General features: G+C 40.7%; 1 protein-coding gene across 4 annotated transcripts in view; it reads left to right on the forward strand.

The window, feature by feature from the left end:
* SIK3 (SIK family kinase 3) overlaps positions 1-27,776 on the forward strand; it is a 284,867-nt gene that overhangs the window by 232,615 nt on the left and 24,476 nt on the right. For 2 of the 4 annotated variants that reach the window (XM_072611006.1, XM_072611008.1), the window contains exons 7-16: positions 9,567-9,685; positions 10,226-10,336; positions 10,488-10,631; positions 11,131-11,208; positions 17,014-17,123; positions 18,703-18,856; positions 19,165-19,320; positions 20,756-20,826; positions 23,054-23,197; positions 27,445-27,595. In XM_072611006.1, coding sequence (XP_072467107.1) covers positions 9,567-9,685; positions 10,226-10,336; positions 10,488-10,631; positions 11,131-11,208; positions 17,014-17,123; positions 18,703-18,856; positions 19,165-19,320; positions 20,756-20,826; positions 23,054-23,197; positions 27,445-27,595 — 1,238 coding nt within the window. The remainder of the gene's footprint in view (positions 1-9,566; positions 9,686-10,225; positions 10,337-10,487; positions 10,632-11,130; positions 11,209-17,013; positions 17,124-18,702; positions 18,857-19,164; positions 19,321-20,755; positions 20,827-23,053; positions 23,198-27,444; positions 27,596-27,776) is intronic. The other 2 variants (XM_072611007.1, XM_072611009.1) reach the window with 1 other exon arrangement.

The following is a 27,776-nucleotide window of genomic DNA, read 5'->3' on the forward strand; positions in this document are numbered from 1 at the left end:
AATACTACTACCTGTTGCAGGATTAGTTTAACAGACTTAAGTATTATATGGGTATAATTTCATACTAATGATTAATTCCTTTATATTATATATGTTATAGTGCCAAGTAAATGAGTTTAGAAAGGTATTTTTTGGTTATAAATTTGACTTTGGGCCCCCAAATAAAATAGTGTGGTGATCTCGTTCCATTTCTGTTTTTGTTTTATAGTCCTTAAAGTACCCCCATTGGACCCAGATCTGTCAGGGAATTACATATCAAAATTTGGTATTAGCTGAAGTTTCTGCATGAGATCAACATTAGAATAACCAGTTATACAGTTTCACAGAATAGCAAGGAAGCTTTCTCAGTTGCTTATGTGAGCATATTTTTTCTTGAGCATTAAACTCACTAATGATACATGAAAGGAACCATCAGAAGCCTGCTTCTGAAAGCCCTGGCTTGTTTCTTTGCCCAGAGAACCACCTGTAAGCAAATATAGTGAAGGCAGCCATTTAGCTAAAGGAAAATTAATTTACAGTGAAAAACTGTAATGCCTGAGAGTGCATAGAGATCTCTTGTGGACAGTATTATTGAGTCTTTATTGATTAGAATTCATTGTGACTTAATTAATTCTAATGCTACGTAAGCATTTTATTACTGGGAATGCAAGACTTAGCCTTATATAATGCTTTTGGAGACTGCACAGTGCAGAATGTCGTACAGCCAGAAAGCCTCCACTTAGAGGAAAACAACTCAGCTTTGATTTGTCCATTCACTAGGAACCACAGCATTCTTCATAGCTAAAATCACTTTCTTTAGCAAGAACTGGGAAAAATCAAATTGTCATCCCTTTAATCTTACATATTAAATGGAGGTTACTACTTAGTCATAGAATTTTAGAATAGAAAAGGACATTAGATGTCTGCTACATGGAGTTTTCACACCAGTTCTCTTGACTTTTAGTGTATGTTCTGCACCTAGAAGAGGAGTCAGAGGCTATAAATCCTGCCCAGTGAAAGCAGTTATGACCAAAGAATCACAAATAAAGGATGCATCATTCCCTATCCAGCCCCATTGAATCAAGCCACAGTGTTGCCCACAGAGCTAGATGGTCATGGGTAAGCATGGCCTCAGAATTCTCTACTGCAGGGTGTTACCTTTATTCTAAAGAAATATCCCATTAAAGAGTTGACAAGAACTAAGAGAATAAAGGAAAGGAGAAGGGAAGTACAGAGAATCCTGTGTCTTTGATCCTTCTGTCTTTTGATTTTGCCATTCTCAGCTCAGAAAAATAAGGAAGATTGTTTTAGGAAACAACTAGGGAAAAATTGTCTCTCCCCTCACATTACTGGATTCTTTTACATGGCAAAAAGGTAGAGCTAGGTGGTTAGCCCTGTATACCTTCTGGACTGAATCTTTAACCTAGATTTTACTCTACTGCCATAACTTGAATAGAACTAAGGAAAAAACCTTCAAATGAGAACATGAAGATGTTTGCTTTGAGTATCAGGGAGGGGTATAGTGATCAGACTATGTTCTAGTAGGACGAGGGTCTTTCCAAGAAGAGGACTGTAGGAATTCTAGCCTTCTCAGTTTAAGAATTCTCACTGCTGGGATCACAGAGTGGAATTGATTGAAAACATAGAAACCTACAAGGAACAGGTTTCAATTTTCAAATAAGTAGAGATTGCTGGGCTAAGCAATTTACCCCTCACTGGCTTCCACATGAAAATATTGGTGGCTAGGGTGTGTGTGGGGTAGTTGGGGTTTGGAATGTAGTTTCAGTTTGAATTGTTTGGAGTTTAACAGGAACTTTTGTCCTCAGCCACATCCTTATTTGCCAAAAGCTCCTGAACTAACTCCCCAAGGATTTTCTATTCTGCTATGCCTGTCTACCAAATTCATCAGAAAGGTTTTTTTTTTTTTTGTGGGTTTTTTTTTTAATATTCTATTCCAAAAAGGTCTGGCTATGTATGCATTGGTGGAAAACAGAAGTGTTGGGTCTTAAAATTAAATCAAGGCCCATCTTATCTGTTTAATGTTGGGAACTGTCCTGATAGATTTTTTTTTTTTTACCTTAATGTGTACTTGATTTGGATTTTTCTTTTTCCTTGCAAGAATTTGAGAACAAAATATAATGATGGTGAGTTTTTACATTGTAGGGTTTTGTGTTTGTGTTTAGACTTTATTCAGTGTCAACACTCACTTGCATCAAAGTTCCTCTTTGATGTTGACTATCTTTTCCAAATATAAAAACCATTTACAAGGAAGGCAGGCTTTAAAAAAAAATGCCCTGATAACTTCCACAATCAAAATATTCCCACAATTATCTTTTGGTAGAGCTGTCATTGCTGAAGGAATTAAAAGTAAATTACAAAGAAACAGAGGTAGTTCTGACCAAGGTAGTAGGCGTTATATGAAAAGAGGTTTGGACAGAGCTAGGAAGTGTGACCTGCTTCAGTACCTAGTCTTATTCTATGCCTGTGGGACAAGAGGGCTGGGAATGGCCTTTAGTGGAACCCTCAGTTGCACATCCAGTAAAAGTGAGCTATTGACGTCAGCCATCTGTTAAAGTCAGACCTCTTCCATGTGGTCACTGTACTGTCATCTAAACAAAGTAATCATATGTTCTTAATACAGAGACAAGAGTGCATATAAATAATATACTCACATTTCACTTGCCAGCATGTCAGAACATTTTAAGACTAAATAAAGGTCAAGCTCCTTTACACAAATTATAAGATACCATCCAGAATTTTCTGTTACAATGATATTTTGTTGTATTGTTTATTACTTGGAGTAATGAATCTTTCAGCTTCGACTTGGAAGATTTTCTGTATGATGGTCAAATCTAAAATATTTTTATTACATAAATTTTTGAATGGTAGAAAGATTTTAAGGCCCCAGTCAATAGTCGCCATTGTTTCAAATGACAGCCAGTACAACTAAAGAATGTAGGGAATTATTTGGGCTTTATGGTAATGAAACTCCATCTGTAAATAATATTTCTTTGATTTTGCCTGGATACCTACAAAAATCAAACATGATCACACTTATTATGACAGGTAAACTGCATAACAGGACCCTCCTCCCTGTCCTAAGTTCATCATCCAAGACAAATTTGACTGTTCTCTTTTATTTATCAAGATATTATGTTGTCTTATTTTTTCCTTGCCCGTACCTAGGCTTTAGAGTGAATTGAGAATAGAGAAGTAGTCAATAATTAAATATGCTTATTCTTATCATTTAAAATTTTAATGCTATTTAGACTTCTTTTTTTTGTTTTATAAACAATAACTCATTTTCCATAGGAACAGATGTTTTAGAGATTTATTAGCCACTTTCTTTCTGTTTCCTTCTATGTGTTTTTTCAGATGAGCCCTCTTTGAAGTCTGAACCACTTTGAAGAGAACAACATTGCTAGGAAGTTTATTAAAAATATAAATGTAAAAGTCTTGAGCTGAGCTCTCTGGAATCATTTTTTAATAAATCTGGTAGTTACTGGGGAGGGCTCTTGAGAAGCTTGTCTTCACCCTTCTTCCAAGTAAGAAGTTTGAATTTGCTCTCTTACTTGCCTCCCCTTTCATTCCTTCTGACAAACAGATGCCTGGTGCTTCCCTCAGCCCTGAGTAGTTTCATGTGGCCTGAAAGAATCTATGACTCTATTTCTTCCAAGGCCACTCCCTCTACCCACAGAGCTAGAAATAGCTTCTATGCCAGGTCCCATTAGTTGGCAGGACATAAAAGGTCTGAGGGACAGTTGGCCTCTCACACCATCATAGGAATCAGCTTTGGGAACCTTGGGGTTGGATTTCCCAAGTTTCCACTATCCCCTTTTCCTTGTTCTTTTTCAGGGGGAAAACCTACTGTTTCTAGTCTTCCATTACTTCCTTCATCACTCTTTCAGTAATCAGACTACATAAGCCAGTCTGTTTTCTTCTGAGCATGTGTATTTCTCCCCAGATGACTCGCTAGCCCAACAGAATCCTGTTTGTCTTGTCACTGTGATTTTTAGCTCCATTATTCACCTACCTTGTAGCTAGACTTTTCATAGCTACCTGTGACCATCAGCTTACCCAGTCCATATTTTATTCTCTAGGATCTTGAAACTAGAAGAGACCTTAGCAGTCATAGAACACAGCACACTCATTTTACAGGGGCAGAAACTGAATACCAAAAAGTTTAATTAATTTGCCTGCCACACTTCTAGTTAGTGTCAAAGAATGAGGCATCTTTGGCTTTCCCATTGGGAGACCTACGTCTCCCAACTCCAAATCTGGTTTGTGGGACCATTATATAGGGACCTTGTCCCTGCAGTAGGTAAACAAGAATTTATTAGGACTCTGGTTGCTGAGTATACAAAAGAGTTTTATATTCTTAGGAAGAAATTACAAAGTGTACACTAAGTATAGTAAGGGATAATTTGAGAAAGAAGAAAGCACTGGCAGCTGGAGCAAGTAGGGAAAGACTTCACAGAGTAGCCAAGAAGCAGTCTCAAAGGAAGACCAAGAATCAGAGTAACTTTGTATATTCTTATTTTAGGCACATTCTAGCAGTACAGTGTAAATCCTGGAAGAGCAGGAATGACTTCAGTTTTGCATTTCAGTCCCTAGTACCCAGCATAGTAGGTGCTTAATAAAGACTTGCAGAATTGAATGGAATTGAATCTTATAGCTGCCACCAAAAATAGTGGTCCTCTACAAGCCTATCGATAGATTTTGAATTACTTTTTCCAGAATCCTTCCTGGCTTGTTTCTCTTCCCTTTTGTGTTTTTCCCCAGCTCTGTTTCCTTTAGCATGTGAAGGGGATGTTTTTGGAGAGATGTTTTTCATTGCCAAAGGTTGTTTCAGTTCACCACATGATAACTGTCATACTGTGACCACATGCGGACATTTTATCAGATGGAAGTGCTGCTCACAAATTCCTTCGATGCACAACAGCAATAAGTCTAGTCAAAGAATTCTAACTCCTCCAGGGGACATCAAGGTCATCCAGTCCAGTCTTGTGCCTCTAAGAAACCTTCTAAGATAGGTAGATGATTGTCTGACCTATATTTAGTCAGAGGATAATCCCTTCATAGCCTCTTCTGACGTACAAACTTAGAAACTTAAGGTTTGGACAGAACCTTAGAGGGTACTTAATCTTACTGCCCACTTAATATAGGACTATCCTCTATATTATCCATGAAAATCATTTAGCCTTTAGCTCAAAATCATTGAGCATTTCCATTTAATAATTTATGAGGTTCCATTATTAGATTCACTCATCAGAAAGTTCCTTCATATTGAGTCAAAACCTTTCTTCCTATAAATTCTATTTATTTGTCCCAGTTTTGCCCTCAGGAGCAACTCAGAATACATTCTCTACTTGTACACGACAGCCCTTCAAATATTTGAAGATAGCTCTCATGACTTTTCTTGCCTCCTTTTCTTTATGAGGCTAAACATCATGACATCTTCTGGCTATTTCTCATGTGACAGGTTTACCCTCAGGAAGCTCTTAGAACAATTATCCCCCTGCTTGTGGAAATTAGGAACTATCACTATATTTTACATTATCGTCTTCATTGAATTTGAAGGCAGTGTGGTATACTGGATAGAAGGTCACCTTGGGAATTAGGAAAAACAGGATTCAAGTCCTGCCTCTGGCACATACTAGCTGATGACTTCTCAGTACACGCGGAGACTCTAAAACTGAGCTGTCATTTGTAGCTACAACAGCTATCTTGCTCGTATGTATTAATGCAGGCTGCTCCCCACACCACTAAAGTCACTGGTCTGGGTTTTTAAGACCCCTTTTCCTATTCCCTCCTTTCTCTCTCCAGATTTCTCCTTTTCCAGGCTAAATACCCTAAAGTTCATAAGGAAACAACAATCAGGATCTTAGATCCCCCAAACCCTTATCTACCTAGCCCTCCTTCCACCTTTGATTCTTATCCAAGGAATCTCTCCAGCTTTAAAGGCACTGCATGCAAGGCAGCTCTCTCCCCAACCATCCAGATGCTTGTCAGAACATTGAGGCAGGGTGCAGAGGGAACATCCTCTTGTTAACAGTCTGCTCTGGTATATTGGGTTTCATTGGAGCCATGGTGATTTTCTCTACAGAGACGGCTTGGCATCTCACATAGAACGGAGGAAAGCAGCTCTCTGAAGGGGGACTGCTACTCTGGCCCTCACTCCGAGAGCATGTTCCTGTGGAGGAGCCCAGAGCTTTTCATTTTTATTCATCATCGAGGCCCTGCCCTGCCCTCAGGGAGGGAGCAAGTATGGGCGCCACTTCTTAGCATCTGGAAAAGTTGATGTTTTCTTCTCCTTGATCCAAGACTCCAGTTTCTTTTCACCTATTTGTATTCAATATCTTACAGGTTGATTTTGTTCTTAGGAGAATTTCCATTTTGGGCTATAGTTTATTCTCCTTTTTAACCATATTTCATATGAGAGAAGTACATTCAAATATAGATCAAATTCATACACTGTTAAAACACTCAAAAAATATAAATTGATAACGATCATTTACTTTTTGATGGTAACATCGACATTATTCCATATCCTACTGTATTTCGTTTTCTTATTCCTTAGGAAAAGTGTTAAGTTCATGTTGATCACTTATGTGCTGAGTGTTGAATAAAACAAAGGATCTTGCCCTTTATAGGGAGTCCCTGAAATTGAATATGTCACAGGCTATAAATGAAGAGAGTAGTGGTGTTTATTTTTTCGGAGCTATTGCTTGGGAAATTTCCCTTCCACCCACTAGTCTGTATATGGTCATTCTGCTAAAGTGGTCTCTTCCCCAGCTAGTGAGGTTTAGCATTGAGGTGCTAAATTCTGGACTGAAGTTGAAAGAAAATAGAGGAGTGCCATCTAGAGGTTTAAAGTACATATGTGATCTTTAGCTCTCTTGGCTTTCTGAATGAAATACAGTATTTTCCCCGCAGATAATTTCAGACCCCAGGATGTGCCTGTCAGTGGCTTTTCTCATCCGTGTACAGAGAAGCTGTAATTGTGGGCTTTAAATTGGCTGGCCCAGAAACATAATAAAGTGGGAATAAAAGCTTAACGTTGCAGGAAAAGATAGTTACTGTATTCTGTAGGAATGTAGGAACAACAGCCCTAGTGACCAAAACTATATTTTACATCACAGAGCAAGGGCAGGTTTCAAATGGCTGGTATGCAGTCAGTGTAATAAAGCTTTGTGGGATTTTAAAAAAATTTTTTTATTATTTAAGGTTAGAGTAAGTGAAAAATGAGAGGTAATATCATTTTTCATTCTTTTGAAGATAATTGTATACATTGTATAAGTTGTTTGTAATGCATTATGAGAAGAGATTAAACTGCATAGATGATTTCATCTCAAAAATAAAAGACAATCAACAGTCATCAAATTCCTGTTATGTGCCAAGCATGGACTTGCAAAGACAAAAATAAAGCAGCTCCTTCCCTCAGGGACCTGCCATTCTGTCTGAGGAAGTACTATATGTGTTTAATATGTATGTACACATTAAGTAAATGTGAAATAAGTATCAGGTGGATGTGTGTGGCACTAACGTCCGAGAAGATTATGAAAGACTACCTGAAGAAGGTGGCACTTGAGCTGAGATTTGAAGTAAGTCTGCCTAAAGATTCTAAGGGCCGGGGTTCACGAGGGAGGGTGTTCCAAGCCCTGGGGACAGCCTGTGCTGAGAAAGAATGGAATTTCATGAATGAGGATGTGCAAGGAGGCTGGTCTGACTGGACAATAGAGTTGTAGAAAGGAGGATGTTGTGTAAGAACCCTGGAAAAGCAGCCTGTGACTAGGTTATGGGGGACTTTGACTACCAAGCAAAGGGGTTCAGTCAATTAGGCACTGTGCTAGAGACACCAGGGTGGGTGGGGTGAGGGTACAGATACAAAGAAAGAAACAATCTCTGCTGACTGTGAGCTTATATTCTAATGGGAGAAATAGCACGTACGTATGAAAATTTGTACAGCATAAGGATAAGATTAATAAATTGGAATATATATAAAATAGATAAGGGCAAAGTAGTTTGGGAGGGAGGGTGCTGGCAATTGGGGGATAAGACTTTATGTGGAAGATGGTGCCTGAGCTGCATCTTTAGGGAAGAAAGGGGCTATATGAGACAGAGGTAAGGAAGGAATTGGGGGCCAGCCTATGCAAAGAAGAAGGAAAGGAATCAGCTTTCATAGAGTGCTTATTATGTGCCAGGCACTGTGCTAAAGGCTTTTATAAATATTTTCTCATTTGCTAGAAGATAGAGTTCCATGAACGAGGAACAGAGAGGCCAGTTTGCCTGAATTGCTGAGTACAGGAGGAGGAGTACTGTTCATTGAGACTGGAAAGATAAGTTGGAACCAGGTTGCGTGGAGTTTTAAAAACTAAACAGAGACATTAAGAAACCACTGAAGTTGATTGAATGGAGGGATCAAATGTGCACTTAAGGAAAATTACTTTGGCATCATGGCATAGAGTGAACTGGATAAAGAGAGCCTGGAGGCCAAGAGAACAGTCATTACTGTTACAGTAATCCAGGTGAAAGGTGATGAGGGCCTGCATTAGGGTAGGGGCCATGTGAGTATGTGTGTGTCCATGTAAGATTGGAGGTTTTGTTTCTAAGAAAATAGAGGGCCAGCTTATTTTAATGAAATGGTGCTATTTGTTTATTAAGTGTAGCTTTCATGTGCTTTTTCATTTTACAATACCAGACAGTGAACAAATGAATTGTATTAAATGAGATTCTCACAATAATCCTTGTGAGAGAGATTGTGTGTGTGTGTGTGTGTGTGTGTGTGTGGATGTTATGTATATGAAAAAACTCAGGCCTATAGACATTGGGACTTGCTTAGGTTCACTCAGAAAGTGAGAGGTAGAGCTAGAATTCGAACTCAGATTCTTAAGTCAGTCTTCTATCTACTGATACAGGATTTATAATACAGTATCCTAAAGAGTCAGGATGTCTGTCTGCCTCTGCATGCTACACAGTTTCTAGTGGCTATTCATTGGAATACTTAGAGTATTCATGAGTACCGGGGAAGTATTCTGTAGCTTGGGTGTTAATTCACTGCCTCTCTCTGTCCTTGCATGTTTGCTCTGCAGTATGCCATCATAAACCTTTTAATTCCCTGGGTTTTAAGATTAACATACCCTGAAAAGCTAATAAATTCCTGGGCCAAAAGTTTGATACTGTTCAAAACAATTATGTATATGAGGAAAAGACTGAATATTTTGAGAAATGTTAAGAGACCAGAGATCTTGGAGGACACTCAGCCTTCCATTGTCTGGATTGAATGGGGCCAAAGAAAGCATGAAGAAATGAAATATCTGAAGATTGTTACCTAAACAGATTGTAGCTAGTAGCTTTCAGCCTCCTTAGATGGGCTTTTAATGAAAATACTACTAAGTAACCAAATTGACTAATTTGAATTTCACCCCTTTGATTGAATAAGCAGTGAAATGGCAGAAGCCCCTGGAGTAAGTGGAAAAGCAAAGGACCTTGGCAAATTCATAAATTGAAATTTACTACAGCCCTCAATTCTTTGGAATTTTTCCCCCTGACCAAAAAATGAATAGCCTGCTGTTTCTGTCTTGCAGAATGTGAGCACTTGATCCGCCACATGCTAGTGTTAGACCCAAGTAAGCGCCTCTCGATGGAGCAGATCTGCAAACACAAATGGATGAAGCTGGGAGAGACTGATCCCAATTTTGACAGGGTGAGCTCTGCACCATCTGCCTAAGGGTGGCTGCAGTTTCCTCGCTATGTTTTTGTAATCAGGTCATGACCTGAAAAGGTAGGAAGTGGAATTAAGCTATTGTGTAATATTGGGAGAGCAAAGTAGAGCTGGCAAAATGGGATAGTAGAGGACATTCAGACAGCAGGGCTGCCGAAGTGTAGGATTTATTGCTCGCTACATTAAACTCCTAATTCTCCTTCCCTGGCACATGGGGTGGGGTATACAGCCTCTTCTTTGAGTTCACTGAGTCCATCTTCCCTTTATTTCTATCATTTCAGTCAAAATGGTTAATACATAAACATTCTCAGCACTCTTGTCAAAAAAAAAAAAAATAGAGCACAGGACAAACTGTCCACAGCTGGAAACTTTTATTTGCAGTGGTGTCTCATTTCATCATTATCCTTGGCAGACATGTCAACTAGCGAATTTGGCTATCAAGTGGCATGAAGGGCACTCTTGTTCAGAGTGCTTGCCTGCACAATTTAAGATTTGTAACTTACCTTTCTGTATGTCTTGCAGTTAATAACTGAATGCCAGCATCTGAAGGTCGAAAGACAAATGGAGCCTCTGAATGAAGATGTTTTGTTGGCCATGGTGGAAATGGGACTGGACAAGGAGCGAACACTACAGGTAACTACAGGGATGAGAGAATGGGGTGAGGTACATGGTTTACATCCTCTTCTTTTTGCTACCCAGAGGATTTTGGACTTCGGTGTTGCTATTGAAAGAGTTTAAACAATGACATGTTATTTTATCGGGCCTTTTTCTGTTCTCTTGGCAGTCATTAAGGACAGATGCCTATGATCACTACAGCGCCATCTATAGCCTACTGTGTGATCGGCTTAAGAGACATAAGAACCTGCGTATTGGAGCACCTCCCAGTGTACCTCGGACCATGACCTTCCCAGCACCAGCCACTATCCCGGTGAGCAGCAGCCTTAGTGTCCTTAATTCAGAATAGGCACCACCAATCCCAAGAGTAAGGTTAGGCCCTTTCTGCCTAAATGTAGATGGGGGCTAAGCCAGAAGAGATACAATCAGCTATAATCAATTAGGCCTTTTTTTCTACCCTTGTCCTACCTCTCCCCTTTCTTCCACTTGCACCCCCCCCAAGCCATAGACCATCTCCTCCTTTTCATAGTCAAGAGAAGATCTAGTGCCCTTTTGAAGGAGGAGGGTTAAAGGATAGGCAGCCAACATTATATTTGGTTACAAGATAGTGTTTTCAATATGATTGAGAGGGATCCTTCTCCTAAAGATAATTTCCTTTCAGTAGTTTCTAGCTTCTAGGTTTTGCGTAGCAAGAGAGTTAGACATGGTAATGAAATCTTTAGGAAAGATAGATTCTTTTCCTCCACTGATTATGTTGTGTGTGCACACTTGGGTATGTGTGTGCAATCAAATGTGTGTCACCTATTTTCTAGGCGGAACAAACAGGTACTACTGTAAGCATCAACGTTCCCCAGGTGCAGCTTATCAACCCGGAGAACCAAATTGTGGAGGCAAGTAGCTATCCCTGGCAGACTCCAGCAGGAACCCTCCTCAACCCTATACATTTTCTTTTTATTCCAAATTTTCTTTTTTTAAAAAAAAATTATTAACTTAACAAACATCAGCCAACATGGGCATTTCTATATACAAAAAAAGAACAGGAAAAAAGGATTGTATAGTGAAATCCTGAATCACTGTTGCTCCTAGTCTTTCACTGTAAAGTATATATTAAATTTAACACAATAGTACCAACACTACTACCTCCTTTTTGGACTTCCTTCTGTTCTCTTCTGAATATTTTTAAAGTATTCCATTTGTGTTCTTGTCTTATTTTCTTTTTTTATTTTCCCCTCATCCTATAACTCTCCCTCTAGAAGCAAGAGCCTTCCCTTTTACTGCATATATATTGTTAAGCAAAACATATTCACTTTGGTTATGTCTGCAAAGGTATGTCTCATTTTGTACATTTATTCTTTCAAGAGGTGGGAGGTGTGCTTACATCATCAACCTTCTGGTGTCATGTTTGATCACTGCATTTGTTAGTCATAGGATCAAGATTTAGAGCCAGATGGGATCTCATTCAACCCGCTCATTTTAAAGATGGGAAAAGTACAGAGAAATCATGTGACTTGCCTAGGGTCACATAGCTCTTCAAGTATCTAAGGTGGGATTCGAACCCAGATCTTTCTGACTCCAGGTCCTGATTCTTCCTCTTGAGTTAAGTCTTTCAAAGTTGTTTTGCCTTGTGATAGTATAGTTGTCATTGGATAAATTATTCTCCTGGTTCTGTCCATTTCTTTCTGCATCCAGGCATATAAGTTATCCTAGGTTTCTCTGAATCTGTCCCTTTCATCATTTCTTACAGAAAGAAAATATTCCACTACATATGTATACCATGACTTATTTCAGCCATTCTCCCATTGTTAAGTACTCACTTTGTCTCCAGTTAGTTGCTCTCATAAAAAGTGTTATAAATATTTTTCTACACCTGGTTCCTTTTCTTCTATAATTGATCTCTCTTGGGTATAGTAAGTCAAAAGGATATGCACAATTTAGGAACTTGTAAGTATGGGTCCTGAATGATTTGCAGAATGGGTGGACCAATTCATAGCTTCTCCAATTATGTGTTAATATATCATCATCTGTGTCTCCTCTTCAATTGAAACTCCTTGGGAAAGTCACCTACATTAGGTGCTTCCAATTCCTACCTTCTCACTTATAAACCCTCTGCATTCTGGCTTCTGATCTCAGTATTCACTTGAAACTTCCAAAATTATTCCTCTCCAAAATTAACATTGATCTCTTAATGGGAAGAGTCCATGGTCTTCTCAGTCCTGAGCCTTCTTCATCTCTCAGCAGGATTTAATGATGCCGATCACCTTCTCCTGGATGCTCTCTTCTATTTGGGTTTTTGTGGCACTGTCTTCTCCTCTCTCCCTATCTTTCTGACTGCTTCTTCATAATTTATGCCCGCTAACTGAGGGTATTATCCAGGACTGTGTCCTGCACTATCGTCCCTTTTCACTCTATATCATCTCACTTCGTGATCTCGTTAGCTTTCAAGGACTCTGTCATTATCACTATGCAGATGATTCTCAGGTTTATATAACCTATCCTTACCTTTCTCTTGACCAGCTGCTGATTAGACATTTTGAACTTGATGCCCTGTGGACAGCTCAGAGTCAACATGTTCAATGCAGAAATTATCATCCTTCTTTCCAAACCCTCCCATCTTGCCTGCATCCCTATTACTGTCCAGTGTTTCCCTAACCTCCAAGACACCAGGACCACAACCTCAGTGTCATCCTTGACAACTGCATTTGCAGTCACCGTATATAACTAAATCATTGTTAAGGGTTGTCACTTCTACTTTTATGACATAGCATGTACATGTTCCCTTCTCTTCACTCATGCACCCACTACCCCAGCTCAGGCCCTTACCACATTTCTCCAAAAATATTTCAGTAGCCACACAAATCTTAGCTTCTACAAGAAGCCTTACCATCTACTAGTGACTCAATAGATAGTATATATCTACCTGTCAGTCAATCAACAAATCTTTATAAAGCACCTGTTGTGTGCCAGGCACTGTGCTAGTCATAGTCTATTTGCAGTGAGTTTATAGGAGAGGCAGCAGGTATGTATAAAAATATAGACAGCATAATTATAAAGTTAATCAATACAAATATAAAGAAAGTAGCTGATCCATGCTGATGTGAAAGGGAGGGAGGCACAAGCAGGTAGTGGGGTCAGGAAAAGCTCCATGCAGAAATTAGTGCCTGAGCTGCATCTGAAAAGCAAGAGAAGGGTCCAGTGAGTCAGAGGCATGGAGAGGAACAGAGAGAGGAGACAGTGAGCCATGAAGAAGGAATGCATAGATGGCCATTATCTTGGATCAAAGAGGACAAAGAGGCATAAGGAGACTGGTAGGTTGAAGTCAAGTTGCTGGGGCCTTAAAACTAAAAAGAAAAGAGAGTATTTGATCTCGAGGCAATAAGAAACCTCTGGAGTTAGTTGAACAGGAGAGTCACATGGCCTGATATAAACTAATGGAAAATTACTTTGGCCGTAGTGCATAGGTTGAACTGGAGTGGTGAAATACATGAAGCAAGGGGTCAATTAGAAGACCAGTTGGAGTATATGAGGAGATAAATCAGGAGTGGGGAATCTGTGACCTTGTGGCCACATGTGGCCCTCTGGGATCTCAAGTGTGGCCCTTTCTCTGAATCCAAACTTCATGGAACAAATCCCCTTAATAAAACGATTTGTTCTGCAAAACTTGGACTCAGTCAAAAGACCACACCCAAGGACCTAGAAGACCATATATGACCTTGAGACTGCAGGCTCCTCACCCCTAAATAAGTGATGAGGGCCTAAATGAAAGTGTGAATGGATAAAAGGAGGTAGATATAAGAGATACTGTGGAAGTAGAAACTGCAGGATTTGGCATCTAATTGAATATATGTGATAAGAGCAAATGAAGAGTTGAGAATTAATGCTGGGATTAATTCAGTGCTAGAAAGGCTGGTTGTACTATTGGAGAAATAGTGAAATATGGAAGAGGGGGAGGCTTTAGGGGAAAGATGAGTTCAGATGATTTATGTCTTTATGTCTTGGAAACATTCAGTGTGAAATGTCTAGTAAGCAGACAGTGATGCTTATGGGAGAAATGTCTGACCAGATATGTAGGTAGATATGTAGATAGCTATCTGTGTAGATAACTCCCAGATAATAGACATAGATCTATAGACATAAATATTTCTTTAGACATAGAGATGGGCATTATTGTTATCTGTCTGTATACCTGGGAATTATCTGCATATAGATGACTGTTAAATTCATGGGATAAGATGAGGTTACCAAGAGTGTAAAAGGAGAAGAAATGAGGGATCAAGATAGAATCTTGGGGAACACCCAGTGTTAGAGAGTATGATGATGAGCCTACAAAGTCAGCTAAGAGGGGAAGAAAACTAGAATATAGTATCAAGAACACCCAGAGAGGAGAGGATAATCAACAGTAAATAAAGGTCAATGGCATTGTCATTTTTATTATATTGGCATGGATCTATCATGATCCATTCATGCCTCTTCAGTTATTTAAGATTTCATTGATTTTTGTAAGGAATATTTTGTAATTTTATTCCATTTCTTTTAGTACTGTTCACTTGTTAACAGAGCTGGAGCACATTATGAAACTACAGTAACTAGGTCCATTACTGATTTATGTTACATAGTTTAAGCTGGGTCCTCACAGCAGCAAGGATATCTTTTTATACCCCTCTAATTAATTCGTCATCCCATTCACAACACTGACTCTTTCAGATCTTCTCAAGCCTCCATGGTACCTCTTACCCCTATCTTCTCACCTGGGGACCTCATCCTAGATGTCACTGAAAAAATAGCAATCATTTGCTGAGAGTTCCCTCTTCTTCCCTCCTCCTCGTCTTTCCTCACTCTAATATCTTTTCCCCACCATTTCTTGGCTTCCCCTAGCTCACATGAAGAGGTACCTATTCTCCTGGCCAAGACAAATCCTTCTCTACCTGTACTCTTGATTCTATACTGTCTTCAGTCTTCACCATCAGACTGCTGCCTCTCCCATCCCCCCACTCCAATTGTTAATATTTCCCTATATATTAGAACCTTTCTGCTGCCTACAACCATGCCAGTGCTTCCCCCATCCTTAAAAAAAATGAAGCCCCCCAAACCCTCAATTGATGTAACTATCCCAGCTAGCTAAATATTGTAATTTTTGTCTGCTCTTGGCTAAACTCGAGAAAGCTCTCTACACTAGATGCCTCCACTAAATCTCTCTTTCTCTTAAATTCAATCTCTCCAAAGTTATCGGTGATCTTTTCATTCAAAGATGTCATATGCTGCCAAGACAATTCCAAGTACAGCTCACAAATAAGAAGACAATTCAATACAGATAATGTTAATTTGTGGTTTTCAAAATCATTATGGAGCCCTCAGGAAACCATTTCAATTTGAGTTTGACACCATTGTTCTAATTGACAAATGCAATGTATTTTTCTCGGTCCTTATCCTTCTTGACTTAACCTGCTGTCTTTCACACCATTTCCCTTGACTCTAAAGCACTGCTCTATGTTTTCATGGCACTGCCCTTTTTCCAATTCTCCTCCTACCTCTTTGACTTCCTTGGATCTTCATTTAGCTAATGGACGCTAAGTATTTGTGTGCTCCAGTGCTCTGTCCTGGGTCTTCTTCTTCCTCTATATCAGGCATTCTTAACCTGGAGTCCTTGAACTTGAATGGGAAAAAAAATCATGTCTTTATTTTCACTTACCTCTAATTGAAATTTAGTATTTCCATCAGTCATTTAAAAGCATGGTTCTGAGAACAGGGTCCTAGGCTTCAGCAGACTTCCATAGTTGTCCATGACACAATAAAGCTTAATAAACTTGCTCTTTAGCATCTCGCTTAGTAATCTCGTCAGCTCCCATGGGTTCAATTATAATTTCTTGGCAAATGATTCTGAGAGAGGCAAGAGACAGATCTTTAAAGCTATAGATAGGTACCTAACCCTAGTCTCTCCTGAGCTTAGAGTTCCACATCACCGACTGCCTTTTGGATATCTTGAACAGGCTGTCCCATATGATCTCAAACTCAGTATATCCAAAACAGAATTCATTCCCTTTCACTCCAAAATCCTTCATTCTTCCAAATTTTCTTGTTATCGAGGGTAACACCATCCTTCCAGTCACATAGGCTTATAATCTCAGCATCATCCTCACCTCCTCCCTCATGTTTGTCCCCCACATACCCAGTCTGCTGTCAGATCTTGTCATTCCACTGCATTTGTCCCTTTCTCTCCACTCACAGAGATACCCCTCTGACATAGCCCTCATCACCTCACAGCTGGACTGCTGCTGCAGCCCTTTAGTTGGCCTGTTCCCCATTCCAGTCCATCCTCCATTCAGCTGCCAAATTGATTTTACTAAAGCACACATCTGACCTTGTCATCATCCTGTTCTGTAAACTCCAGTCTCCCTGTTATCACAAGGACCAAATAGAAGATACCCTGCCCCTGACTTCCATTGCCTCCTTCAGGACTCAGTTCAAATCCCACCTTCTAGCAAGATGTTTTTCCCAGTCCCTCCTCCACCCACTGTTCTTTCCTTCACTACTTCTGTATCTTGTATGTAAATGTTTGTTATCTCCAGACCTAGCACAGTATGTGGCTCAAAGTAAGTACTCAGCAACCAATTTGAATAATTATTGTATGTGTCTTTGTAAGAAGAAGGGTGTATACCAAGTCTTTTGCTCTTTCAATTTGATTCTCCTTCCTGCTTCAGACGGATGGGACAATGAACTTGGACAGTGATGAAGGTGAGGAACCATCTCCTGAAGCCCTGGTCCGGTACCTTTCAATGAGAAGGCACACAGTGGGCGTAGCTGACCCCCGGTGAGTATCTGAATAGCAGCTTCACACTGGGGCAGCAAATTTCTCCTTCCATTGCAGTTTTTCAATGAATATTTTTCTATAATATCCTCCAGGAAGGATCTATGCTAGGAGAGACAAAACCAATTTTAATCAAAGTCAGGATTTGTAAACAATTTACTGATCAAACATTGAACGCAACCTAGTTGATTGTGGATGGGTACTGCCGTATTTCATTGCCATTTTAAACATTAAGCTGGAAGGATTACATGTTATCTTGCTTTGTTACATGTCAAAGGAATCATGTGGAGACTAGCATATTCATTCCATATATCCTGCCACTTTATGCCAGCTTCCTATGTCTTATCTTTAATGCTAAAAGCCTCCTTTTTTAAAATTACCTACATATTTATAAGATTCATTGATATTTCCTTTCCTTCCCATCCCTCCTACTCCCACAAAGCTCCCCTCCCACAAAGATCAGGTGAGTTTGACACTGCTCACAATATTATTGTTTTTCTCACAGAATAAGTGGTGCAAACATAGGTGATAGTTAGAGCTGCTTAGGAGCCACCTCAGAGTGGATCATACATCTAAGGTATAGTCCTAACCCTGCAGACCCCAATAAGCATCTCTCCCTTCTTCTGCCCTGTAGCCTGAGGATCTGAGGTATATGATTAGCCTTTCCCTCCTTTTTTCTTCATGGCACAGAGATCATATATAGATCAGACATGATTATCTTTTAAATTTTCAACTCTCTCTCTCCAAATAGATTTCCAAAAAAAGTCTCCTTTCCATGCTGCCATGTTGCCTGTGCTGTTCTAGTCTCCAGTCTATGTTACTATGATTGAACAGTCAACATACACATATTCTGGTTCCACAAACTATGTCAGCTGCAAAGAGGTGGAGCCCTATGTCATTCTCTTAGGTGGAAAGATTTCTTATTTTAAAGTTTGTTGTAAAAGCGTCTATTGTGGCATGACAACCCCAGATATGCAGTGCTGCTCTTTCCCAGCATCACTGACAAGCATAATTACATTCTTCCCCTAGTGGATCAGCCCCAGTGTAGGGTAGCCATTGTTTCCAGTGAATGACTTGCATCCTCCAGAAAGTTTTTATTCACCTCTGAGACTTTAGAAACCATCCTGATGCTGGCTGATGCCAAGGTTTTTTCTTGGATAAGAAAGGCTGATTTTGCACGAGTAGTCAGCGGTTACTGTCAGTCCCCAGACCCAAAGAGCTCTCCCTCTGGGTTTCTGCATTGCCCTGAAAAGAACTGACAAAAGCCACAGGGAAATACAACTGAATTTAGCCTTCTTTTCATTTACAAGTGATATGTAGAGAGAACTTTAAGGTTCTCAAGGCCCTTTCCATCCCATATTGATTTGTTTCTCACAACAACACAACATTCACAGTTGAATGTTCTGAGGCTCAGAGGTTAAGTGACTTGGTCATGATCAGAGAGATAGGGTCAGAAGGAGCTTTAAACCCAGGTCTTCCTACTTCTAGGCTTAGATTTTTCTACTGTACCATGCTACCTCTCATAGAAAGTTCTCTGAATAAGGGTCTAACTGAACTTCTCTTTTACTTTGTTTACTGTCAGCACGGAAGTCACAGAAGATCTTCAGAAGCTCCTTCCGGGCTTTCCTCGAGTCAGTCCTCAGGCTCCATTCCTCCAGATGGCCCCTAACATGAATTTCGTGCACAACCTACTCCCTATGCAAAATCTACAACCAACTGGGCAGTTAGAGTACAAGGTACGTGGACAAAGGAAGAAAGCATGTCTAAGACTTCGAAGAGAAACTCCCTAGAAAAACTAGCTAAAGCATCCTTTGAGACTCCTATGGGTTTTGGGCCTTATATGGTTTCCCATTGGATAAGGAGGATTTTCCTTTCTAAATAAGCAGGGTTGAGGGGGCTTTGTAAGGAATATGGGGAAGAGCTGGAATTTCCTCTAGACCATGATCAAAAGAGCCTTCAGTTTTATAAAGTTAAAATAAGGTTGTTCCTTTCTCCACTTTTCCCCTATCCCATCAATCCACCTCTTCCACCGTGTTCCCGGCAGGAGCAGTCCCTGCTGCAGCCTCCCACTCTACAGCTGCTGAATGGAATGGGCCCCCTTGGCCGGCGGGCTTCAGATGGAGGAGCCAACATCCAGCTGCATGCTCAACAACTGCTGAAGCGCCCAAGGGGACCCTCCCCTCTTGTCACCATGACACCAGTGAGTAGCAGTACAGACCCAGTTGGATCAATGACTTTTTCAGGGCTCTTTCATACGAAGGTAGCGTTTCAGAAATCTCCCAATCAGGTTTAATGTGAGGTCATTCCTATTTTCTTAAGAGGACTGGAATTTCTTAGATAATTCTTGATCCTCTTTCTCATTTAACCCAATTATTTTTTCCCTGGTTATTGCCCAACTTTTCCCTAACCTGAACCCTGCCTGGGAGAGTCCCATCTTTATTCTTTGAGTTGTAAACTGGTTCCTGATGTACCAGGTCTGCTTCCACCACTTCCCTGCCTCTTTCTCTTCTAAGCAACAGCAGCAGCAGTAGCAGCTCAGCTCACAGCTCCTGGCTGGGGATCATCTTTTCAGTAAACGCTGGTTGGACCTGGTAGTTCCCTTCAAGTTGTTTTTTAAATTGAATTCTGAAAATTCCTTCCCACCAAAGTACTTTCTCCTTTTTCAGTAACACTTCACCCTATGATAGAATTTAAAATTACATGACTCCTTGGTTCTCATTATAATCTCCTCCCTAATTCTCTAGCCCCCTCAATTCCTTTGTTTTTGAGCATTTTCTTCTTCAGATTGTTTTTCTCCTTTGAATTCTAGTTTTGTTTAATCCTTTTCCTGGCATGTAATCTCATTCAAGAAATATCTGACTGTTGACTATCTACAAAGCACTGTACTTATCCCTATAGGGGCTATAAAAGAGATATAAGCCTCGCCACTATTCTCCAGGAACTTAAAATCGAGGTAGGGAGAAGAGAAGAACACAAATAAAGTCTTTAAAATACAGTGTAAAACTATAGTTGATTCATTGTCCAAACAAGGTGTGTCAATTCTCAGGGTTTCAAAGGAGGGAGAGATGAGAATGATGAGAATGGTCAATAAAGACTTCATGGAGAAGATGTGTCTTGAGTGAAATGAGTAAAATTTCGATCAGTAAATCTAGCTGTTTCTTGGCTAGACCGTTCAGTTTCTTCGTTTGTTTTCCTTTTCTTACAGTGTGATATAGTGAAGAGTCAGGAGTCTTGGGTTTGGATCCGGACTCTTCTGCCCACTAGTTGGGTGTGACAGACCAATCGTCTTAAAGTCTCTGAACTTCAGTTTCTTCATTTGTAAAAGAGCGTTGTTGTGAGGAAAGCACTTTGTGAACTATACCTTACTTGACGGTTATGAGTTGTCACATATCGTTCTGTCTTTGTTACTGATGATCCTCATATCTCTCTCTCTCACTGAGTTTAGATCTGAAATGATGATTTGGGTGTTTGCTTTAAGAATGACTTAAGTGTGCAGGGGAAAGGAAATGCAGAAGATCCCCACAAAGTTTTAGCCTAGAAATTTAACAAAATGACAACCCAAGGAATAAGGTTTGGGGAATAAGAAAAATTGTCAAATAAGCTCTCTTGTGCTTATCATTCCCATTTCTTTTCAGGCAGTGCCAGCAGTTACCCCCGTGGACGAGGAGAGCTCCGATGGGGAGCCAGATCAGGAAGCTGTACAGAGGTAATGTGACATCTGGCGGTGCTTGCAGAACATCCTTGGGCAGCCTGCCCTGGCAGGCAACAAAGGGCCACCTCTGCCCAAGGTCGTGGCACAGTGCGGCATTCAACAGCAATGTGGCCTCTGTGTGTGCAAGATGGCATGCTCCTCCTGACCCTGAAATCAGCAGAAGACTGCCCAGGAAGTGTAATATCCACAAGAGCCACTGGAAGTTCCTTCTTTGACAGCACTAACCCAAAAGCACCTTACTGGTCCTGCGTGTGCAGTCCTTCTTCCTCTTCCACTTTCCCAGCATACCATCAGCTGTGTTCATAAGGCACAACAGGACCCCCACCACGTACCAACAACCTGTACATTTGCTAACGGAAACTGGAGATGTTGGATTAAGTGAATCCTGATCAGTGTGTTCATAATTGGTTTCTTTTATACAAAGGGAGCACATACCCCCTTGTGATATTTGCAGTGTACTCTTTCTGTCCCTTTAAACCATGAAAGATACACCCCCAACCACTCTGACAGGGAGACAGACCTTTGTGGCTTGCAAGCCTGCATTAGATGCTTCCTCACAGAAAGCTTACACTGGCCATGATGTACACTGTACTCTTGTTTTATTTTGGTGCCCCTAGCTCTATATATGCCAATTCTTGGGGTTGCTTTTTTCCTTTTTTTCTGAAAATACAGCTGATGTTCAAGATATTGTATTTTTCCCTAAGGGAAACTGGAGTAAAATCATTGTCTTAGGTTCTTGAGGAAAGCTTGGATGCCTTTATCAAGCTGGATATTAAACTATTAATGGCTTTCTCCTTTTGGCAAGTTACCACACCACTAATTACCTACTGTCTATTAACTGACTGCTTTCTAGCTTAAAAAGACAAAGTAGCTAAAAATGAAAGGCCATTTTTCATGGAGACTTCATGGAGGCTGATCACAGGGAGCTCATGCACATTTCCATCCCCCTAGTGTCTGTGTTTGAGAGTTACAGTGCAAAGGCAAGATTTTCCTGGGTCTGAAGTTTGAAAGGAAAGATGGGGAGAATACAGTGAGGTAGTCCTTTCCTGTAATGTAGAAATCACTGGGGATTGCTGGTATTCAAGGGGAATCTTTACAACTTTTGATTTTCTTCTGTTTTTCTGAGGATGTTGAAAATATTTGCCATCAGATAGAGAGACATACAGACGTATCATATCAACTAGAGAAATTAGGGGACCTGCTGTCTTCCTTCCTTAAAGCATTTTCGTCTTTTGTTCTTTTATCCCCTCCTTCTTGGACTTCATTTCCTGCTCCCTGACTTTCTTTCCTCTTTAGTCACACTTTTGCAGGAAAACATGCCTGTCAGTTTTTCAATGAAGAAGCTCCAACCTTTAAATTTACAATAGGGTTGGACAAAACCTTCAACTTTCTGTAAGGAATTTAACTTCATCATATTTTCATCTTCACCATGGCCTTTAATGACCTTAAGAGAAAACTTAATGAGGTTGGGGGCTTCTCCAACTTTTGAGAACCTTTCACTTTTAAACCTTCTTTTTAAAAATTGGACAGTGCTAAGAACCCAACTGTGTCTTTATTTCCTTCTCGTCAACAAAGTGGTTGTTTCTTGAGCATAACATCACTTTCTTCTCTACAGATCGAGTAACAACGACAAGATTTAAGTGTAGAGTAGCAACTCTTTTAACCTTATGGAGAGGTCTTTACCATCAGCCTACTTTCTATAGCTTAGTGAAATATAACTGAGCTTTCTATGAGTAAAGGCCCAAAGCTTTACTGATCAAATAGAATTGTATTGGGTTTTTCTCAGCGTTTCCTCTATCTCATATCTGGGAACCATATCCATGAAGTACCTGTTCTTTCTTAGATGCTTCTATTCACCAAGTCTTTTGAAAGGTTGGAGGGAAAACAGAAATGAAGTTAAAAATCAAAGAAGCAGCTTCTTTTTATTGGACAGAATAAAGGAGAGAAACAGATTCTCTTGTCTTGCTTGTAGGCTTGCTCACTGTGTTCTTTCTGTGGCTGCTGTCATCTAGCCACTTAGCTACGGAGCCAGCTTTTGTTTGGCTAGCTATGCATTCAGCTTTTATCTAGTTCAGGGATCTGAGCCTTAGAGCCCTTTCTGAGCAGTAAAGAGCACAATTTTTTTCCCTTGTGAGTGCTTTGGATTAACTTCTAATGCTTCTTGCTGGAGAATATTCCTATCTCTTTTTTTCATTATGAAATGTACTCCTGCTTGTTGCAGATACTTGGCAAATAGGTCCAAAAGACATACACTGGCCATGACCAACCCAACAGCTGAGATCCCTTCGGACCTGCAGCGGCAGTTAGGACAGCAGCCTTTCCGTGCCCGGGTCTGGCCGCCTCACCTGGTACCTGATCAGCATCGGTGAGTAGCCACATGAGCTGTGTGAGACCCTTGAGGCTCAGCTGACAGGCACCATCCAACTGAGTTGGAAACAGATGGTGCAAACAGCCGGGTTCCAAATAGAAGCCACCAGTCATCCTGAACTTAAACGGGATCAGTCCCCTTCTTTGAATAGTGAAAAGGGCAAAGTTTTCCAGCTGGTCCTTGAACTGTGTGAACTTCACTTTTCCCAAGTACTTTGCACAGCTGCTTATTGTCTTCAGCTGATTCCCAGCATTCTAGCTATTGACTCAGAGATGAGATTAAACTTAAGACCTCCCCACCGGAGAAGCACCGAGAAAATAATCTGCCTGATACAGGAAGTTTGATGGCAATATCAGCAGACCTGGTTTTTAATGACCAATCTACTGCAAAAATCAACCTTTAATATCATCTCACAGTGTTACACTGTGCTTCAGGCCTAGATGTGGAGGAAGACCAACTGCTCTTTGGAGGACCAAACTCCGACACCTGCTCATTGTTGTGTATTTGCAAAATCATCACGTCAATATTCTGGAAGGAAAATCTTCTTACATCTCTCTTCAGTGGTGATCTGTTTCCTTAGAAGTTAAAAAAAAAAGCACAAATAGGATTAACCTTTCTGACTAAGAGAACTTCACAAAACTTCTATTCAAGTCAAATTTGGGGGACAGGAGGAGGATGGGACATACTCTAGATGAGTGACTTTTAACTAATGAAGGGTCCTCCAGGAAGGCCATCTTTTTCCTGATAGCATTGTGTACCCGAGGGACAGCCTCAAGACAAATGGGCAAAGCTTGAAAACCCACTTCAGGCTGCTACCTTTTTATTTTGCTTAAGTCTCACTTGCAAGATTTATCTGGCATTCTTCCTTGGTTAGGTCAAGACAGTTACCAAGGAGATGAGGTTGACGTACCCGTTGCTATGAGATCTTGCAACCGGTTCACACTAGCAAGCTTGGAAGAGTGTTTTTTATTGTAGATAGATAGCGGCTGTGCTGAGCTGAGCATTGATATTATCAGCAGCAGCAGGTGAACTCTGAGCAGACCAAGACAGACTGATTGCCACGCTGGAACTCTGGAAGAATGATAAGCTCGCCTATGCCCAGCAACAACTTTTCATGAAATCCCTTAGGAGTCTTGGAAGGGATTTATTGGGTAGCCACTTTTTTCTATCAATCCCCTTGCTCCTTAATCTAACTTGTATCGTTATCAAAAAGATGTGTTACTTCTTTTCTCTTTTACCATCATTTTTACCTCATTTTAGTATGGGCACTTCAAGATTCAAGTTGGATTCTCTGAATTCCTGAGAGGGTATCCTTATTAGGAAAACATGAAAATTAGCCTATATTTACAGGCAGTGCCTGTCCAAATCCCCATAGACCTTTTACGTTATTTGAGGAAAATCACATGGGCTCAGAGTACACAATGGAGTCTTTTTATTTGGTTTACACCCTACTTAAAAGCAATGCCAAAGCTTTGCCTGCTCTAATAGGAACATTCTTTTTAGAATATTCCAAGAGGTTTTTGCAATTAAATTAGTTTGAATGGGAGAGGTAGGGCAGGGGGAGGAGTAAGGAACCCAGCAAATTTGGATTAAGTTGCCAGAGAAGTATGACAGCAGAGAGAGATTGAGGTTAGATATCAGAAAAAAACAAATTCCAGAACTAATGAACACTAAAATGAAAAGTCAGTAAACAAGATCTCCTCTAAAGATCTTAAAGACCACGTAAACATCCATTTCTTTGGAGTAATCTAGGTGTAGTTTAGCTTGGAGGTACAAGATGGGGTCTGAGTGAACTGTTATGAAAGTCTGATTTTTTTTTTTTAACAACCTTGTGTGCCTCCTGTCCCATGGAGAAGAGTGTCCTTAACTCAGCTCCATTCTTTCTTACACATTTGAACATAATTTTAAAATAAGCAAGTAAAATGAAGGACATCCAAAGTCTCCTGAAATTCATTTGTCTAAAGTTGACTGTTGAATTTGAGTCTCCATCTGTTATTCATTGCTTGAGCAGCTGATCTCAGGCTTGGAAAGAGTCAGTCTTCAGACTGGTTTCATGGGTGGTGGAGAAATTCTGATTTAGTCTCTCCTGACTCAGTGAGGGTAGGCTTCTGAGTGAATAAGACTTGCGTGATCACTTAATAACTTTGAGGAGTCATAAATTAATAAAGTTTTGGGACAAAGTAAAAATACAGTTAAATCTCTATTTTTGATGTTGTCTTAGATCCTTAGTAAGTTTGAATTAGAGAGCCTCTTTCTGAAGTTAAAATGAAAGTAAAAATTTACTAAGGAGAGGATTCTGGGAAGAGCCAGAGTTTGTCACTGGTGTTCATAATGACACTGAAGCAGATCTTCACTCACATTTGATTTGCACAGCAATATCATGCTTTAGGTAGGGAGTCTCTCAAATAGAAGTCAGCACTGAGAGGAGAAGGGGATTTCCATTCCTGCCAAGCCTGTCCCCCTGACACCTCTTCACAGTCATCATATTCCTCTGAGGCCCTTGCCTGTCTGGAGTGTATTTGAACTCTTGTTAACCTGCCTCCTTGGCTATGGCTTTGTTTCAGTGCAAAATGAGTAATTGGCAAGGCTGTACATCCTATCACTGAGTTCAGCATAGTGTCATCCCTTTCCTCAATGGAAACCTGATCCGATCCGTTGGCTGCTGGAATGCTGCCTTGGCAGTCTTTTATCTGCATGCCTTTGACTCATAAACATCTTTCTGATTAGGTCACAAGAGTTGGTATTAACTTTAGCCCTGATGTTGTCTTGGGCATGTCTTATCAGCAGCCGGGCTCTCGTCTGTCTTCGTTCTGAAGGCCCTGCTCTCACAGGAGCTGTGCGTGTCTCCACAGAATATCACATCACTATTGCCCCATCTTTTTGAGGGGAGAGAATGAGGAGGGTTGGAGAATGAGAAGTTCTGCTCTTTCTTGGAGAGATTTCTTTTCAGAGTGGCCAGATGTTTTAGCCCATGGTTACCTTTCCTTGAGCTATCAAGCCATGTACAGAGTCTCGAATCCCACAGGAAATTATTGGCTTCTCATTCAAGTTTGGCAGTAGTTTAATGAAGTTTAGTTATTTGGACTCTGTGGTAGAATCACTAAATGGAAACTGCTTAAAATATACTTAGGGCAGCTAAAGGGCACAATGGATATAGTACTGGACCTGGAGTCAGGACACCTGAGTTGAAATCCAGGCTCAGAGATTTACTAGCTGTATGAATGTGACCCTGAGAAGTCACTTAACCTCTGTCTGCCTTTGTTTCCTCATCTGGAAAATGGGAATAATAACACACCTCCCTCAAATAAGATAATGTTTGTAAAGCACTTAGGACAGCAGCTGGCACGTAGTAGGTGCTTAAAAGGGGAGGCAGATGTTGGCTTTAGGAGTTCTACCCCAGCCCCAAACATGGAACTTGAAAATTCCATGTGAAACACATGGTTGACTATAGTTCTTCTCTGAAAATGCTGATTTCTTACTGCAGAACATATTTCTGAAAGAATTTGTAGCCAAATCAGTGTGAAGCCACTGCTTGAATGACATAATCCTAGATGCAAGAACTCCTGCTCAGTCTAACCTGGGAGCATCCAAAAATCATTGCTTTCTATGGCTCCTGGTACAGGTGTTCCCAAAGACTGCATCTGTTTGGTCTCCACATTTTCATAATCTTGGAAAAGTTTGAGAGGCAAAGTGTAAAGCACCAGCTTTAAGTTGGAGTCCCAGCTCTGATGCCCACAAGCTGTGTGATGCTAAGGAAGCTGCTTAACTCTCTGAACTTTGGGGTCCTCATCTGTAAGGTGGTAATAATCATGTTGGCTCTGTCTGCCCCACAGGGCTGTTGTGAGGTGTGAGCTTTACTCTGTAAGTATAGAGTGACTGTTGTCAGTATCATTAGACTCCAAAGGTAAAGGCCTGACCTCCTTGAGAGCAGGTGTTGTCTTGTCTTTCTCTGTGTCCCCAGTGCTTAGCTCTGGGCCTGGCAGGATAGACCCTTAATAAGTGCTTATTGACTGACTCCTACCAGAGGTAAGTTGAAATGGAAGCTGCGTAGAAGTCCTCTGAAAGGAAGACTCAGCAGAAAGTGCACATCAGCCCCTTGGATACTACACATCTGTAGAATGTTCATATCTCTGTGAGATGTACATACTGCCTGCTGTCCTGGTGCCTGGATGAACATTTAGTATGCTTGGGGCAGGAGCCTTTGGAGACACCCAGTCCCTAATCTTCTTTTCCCCTGTGCTCAGCTCTGTCTACAAGGACTCCAACACCCTTCACCTTCCCACAGAGCGTTTTTCCCCTGTGCGCCGGTTTTCTGATGGGGCCGCAAGCATCCAGGCCTTCAAGGCTCACCTGGAGAAGATGGGCAACCACAGCAGCATCAAACAGCTGCAGCAGGTAAAGGAGAGGCTGCAGGTGCCACTGGAAGAGTATTCTTAGTACAGAGAACCCAGGCAGGATGCCCAGCCTCCTGCCATACACATCAGCAGGACTGCAGTTTATGGCTTAAGAAAACAGTAGTTTTCTTGAAAGGGGTCTCTGCTCTTTAATTAAGAACTCACATGCCATCTAACACTAT

Source organism: Notamacropus eugenii, chromosome 5, assembly GCF_028372415.1.
Source record: "Notamacropus eugenii isolate mMacEug1 chromosome 5, mMacEug1.pri_v2, whole genome shotgun sequence".
NCBI lineage: Eukaryota > Metazoa > Chordata > Mammalia > Diprotodontia > Macropodidae > Notamacropus > Notamacropus eugenii.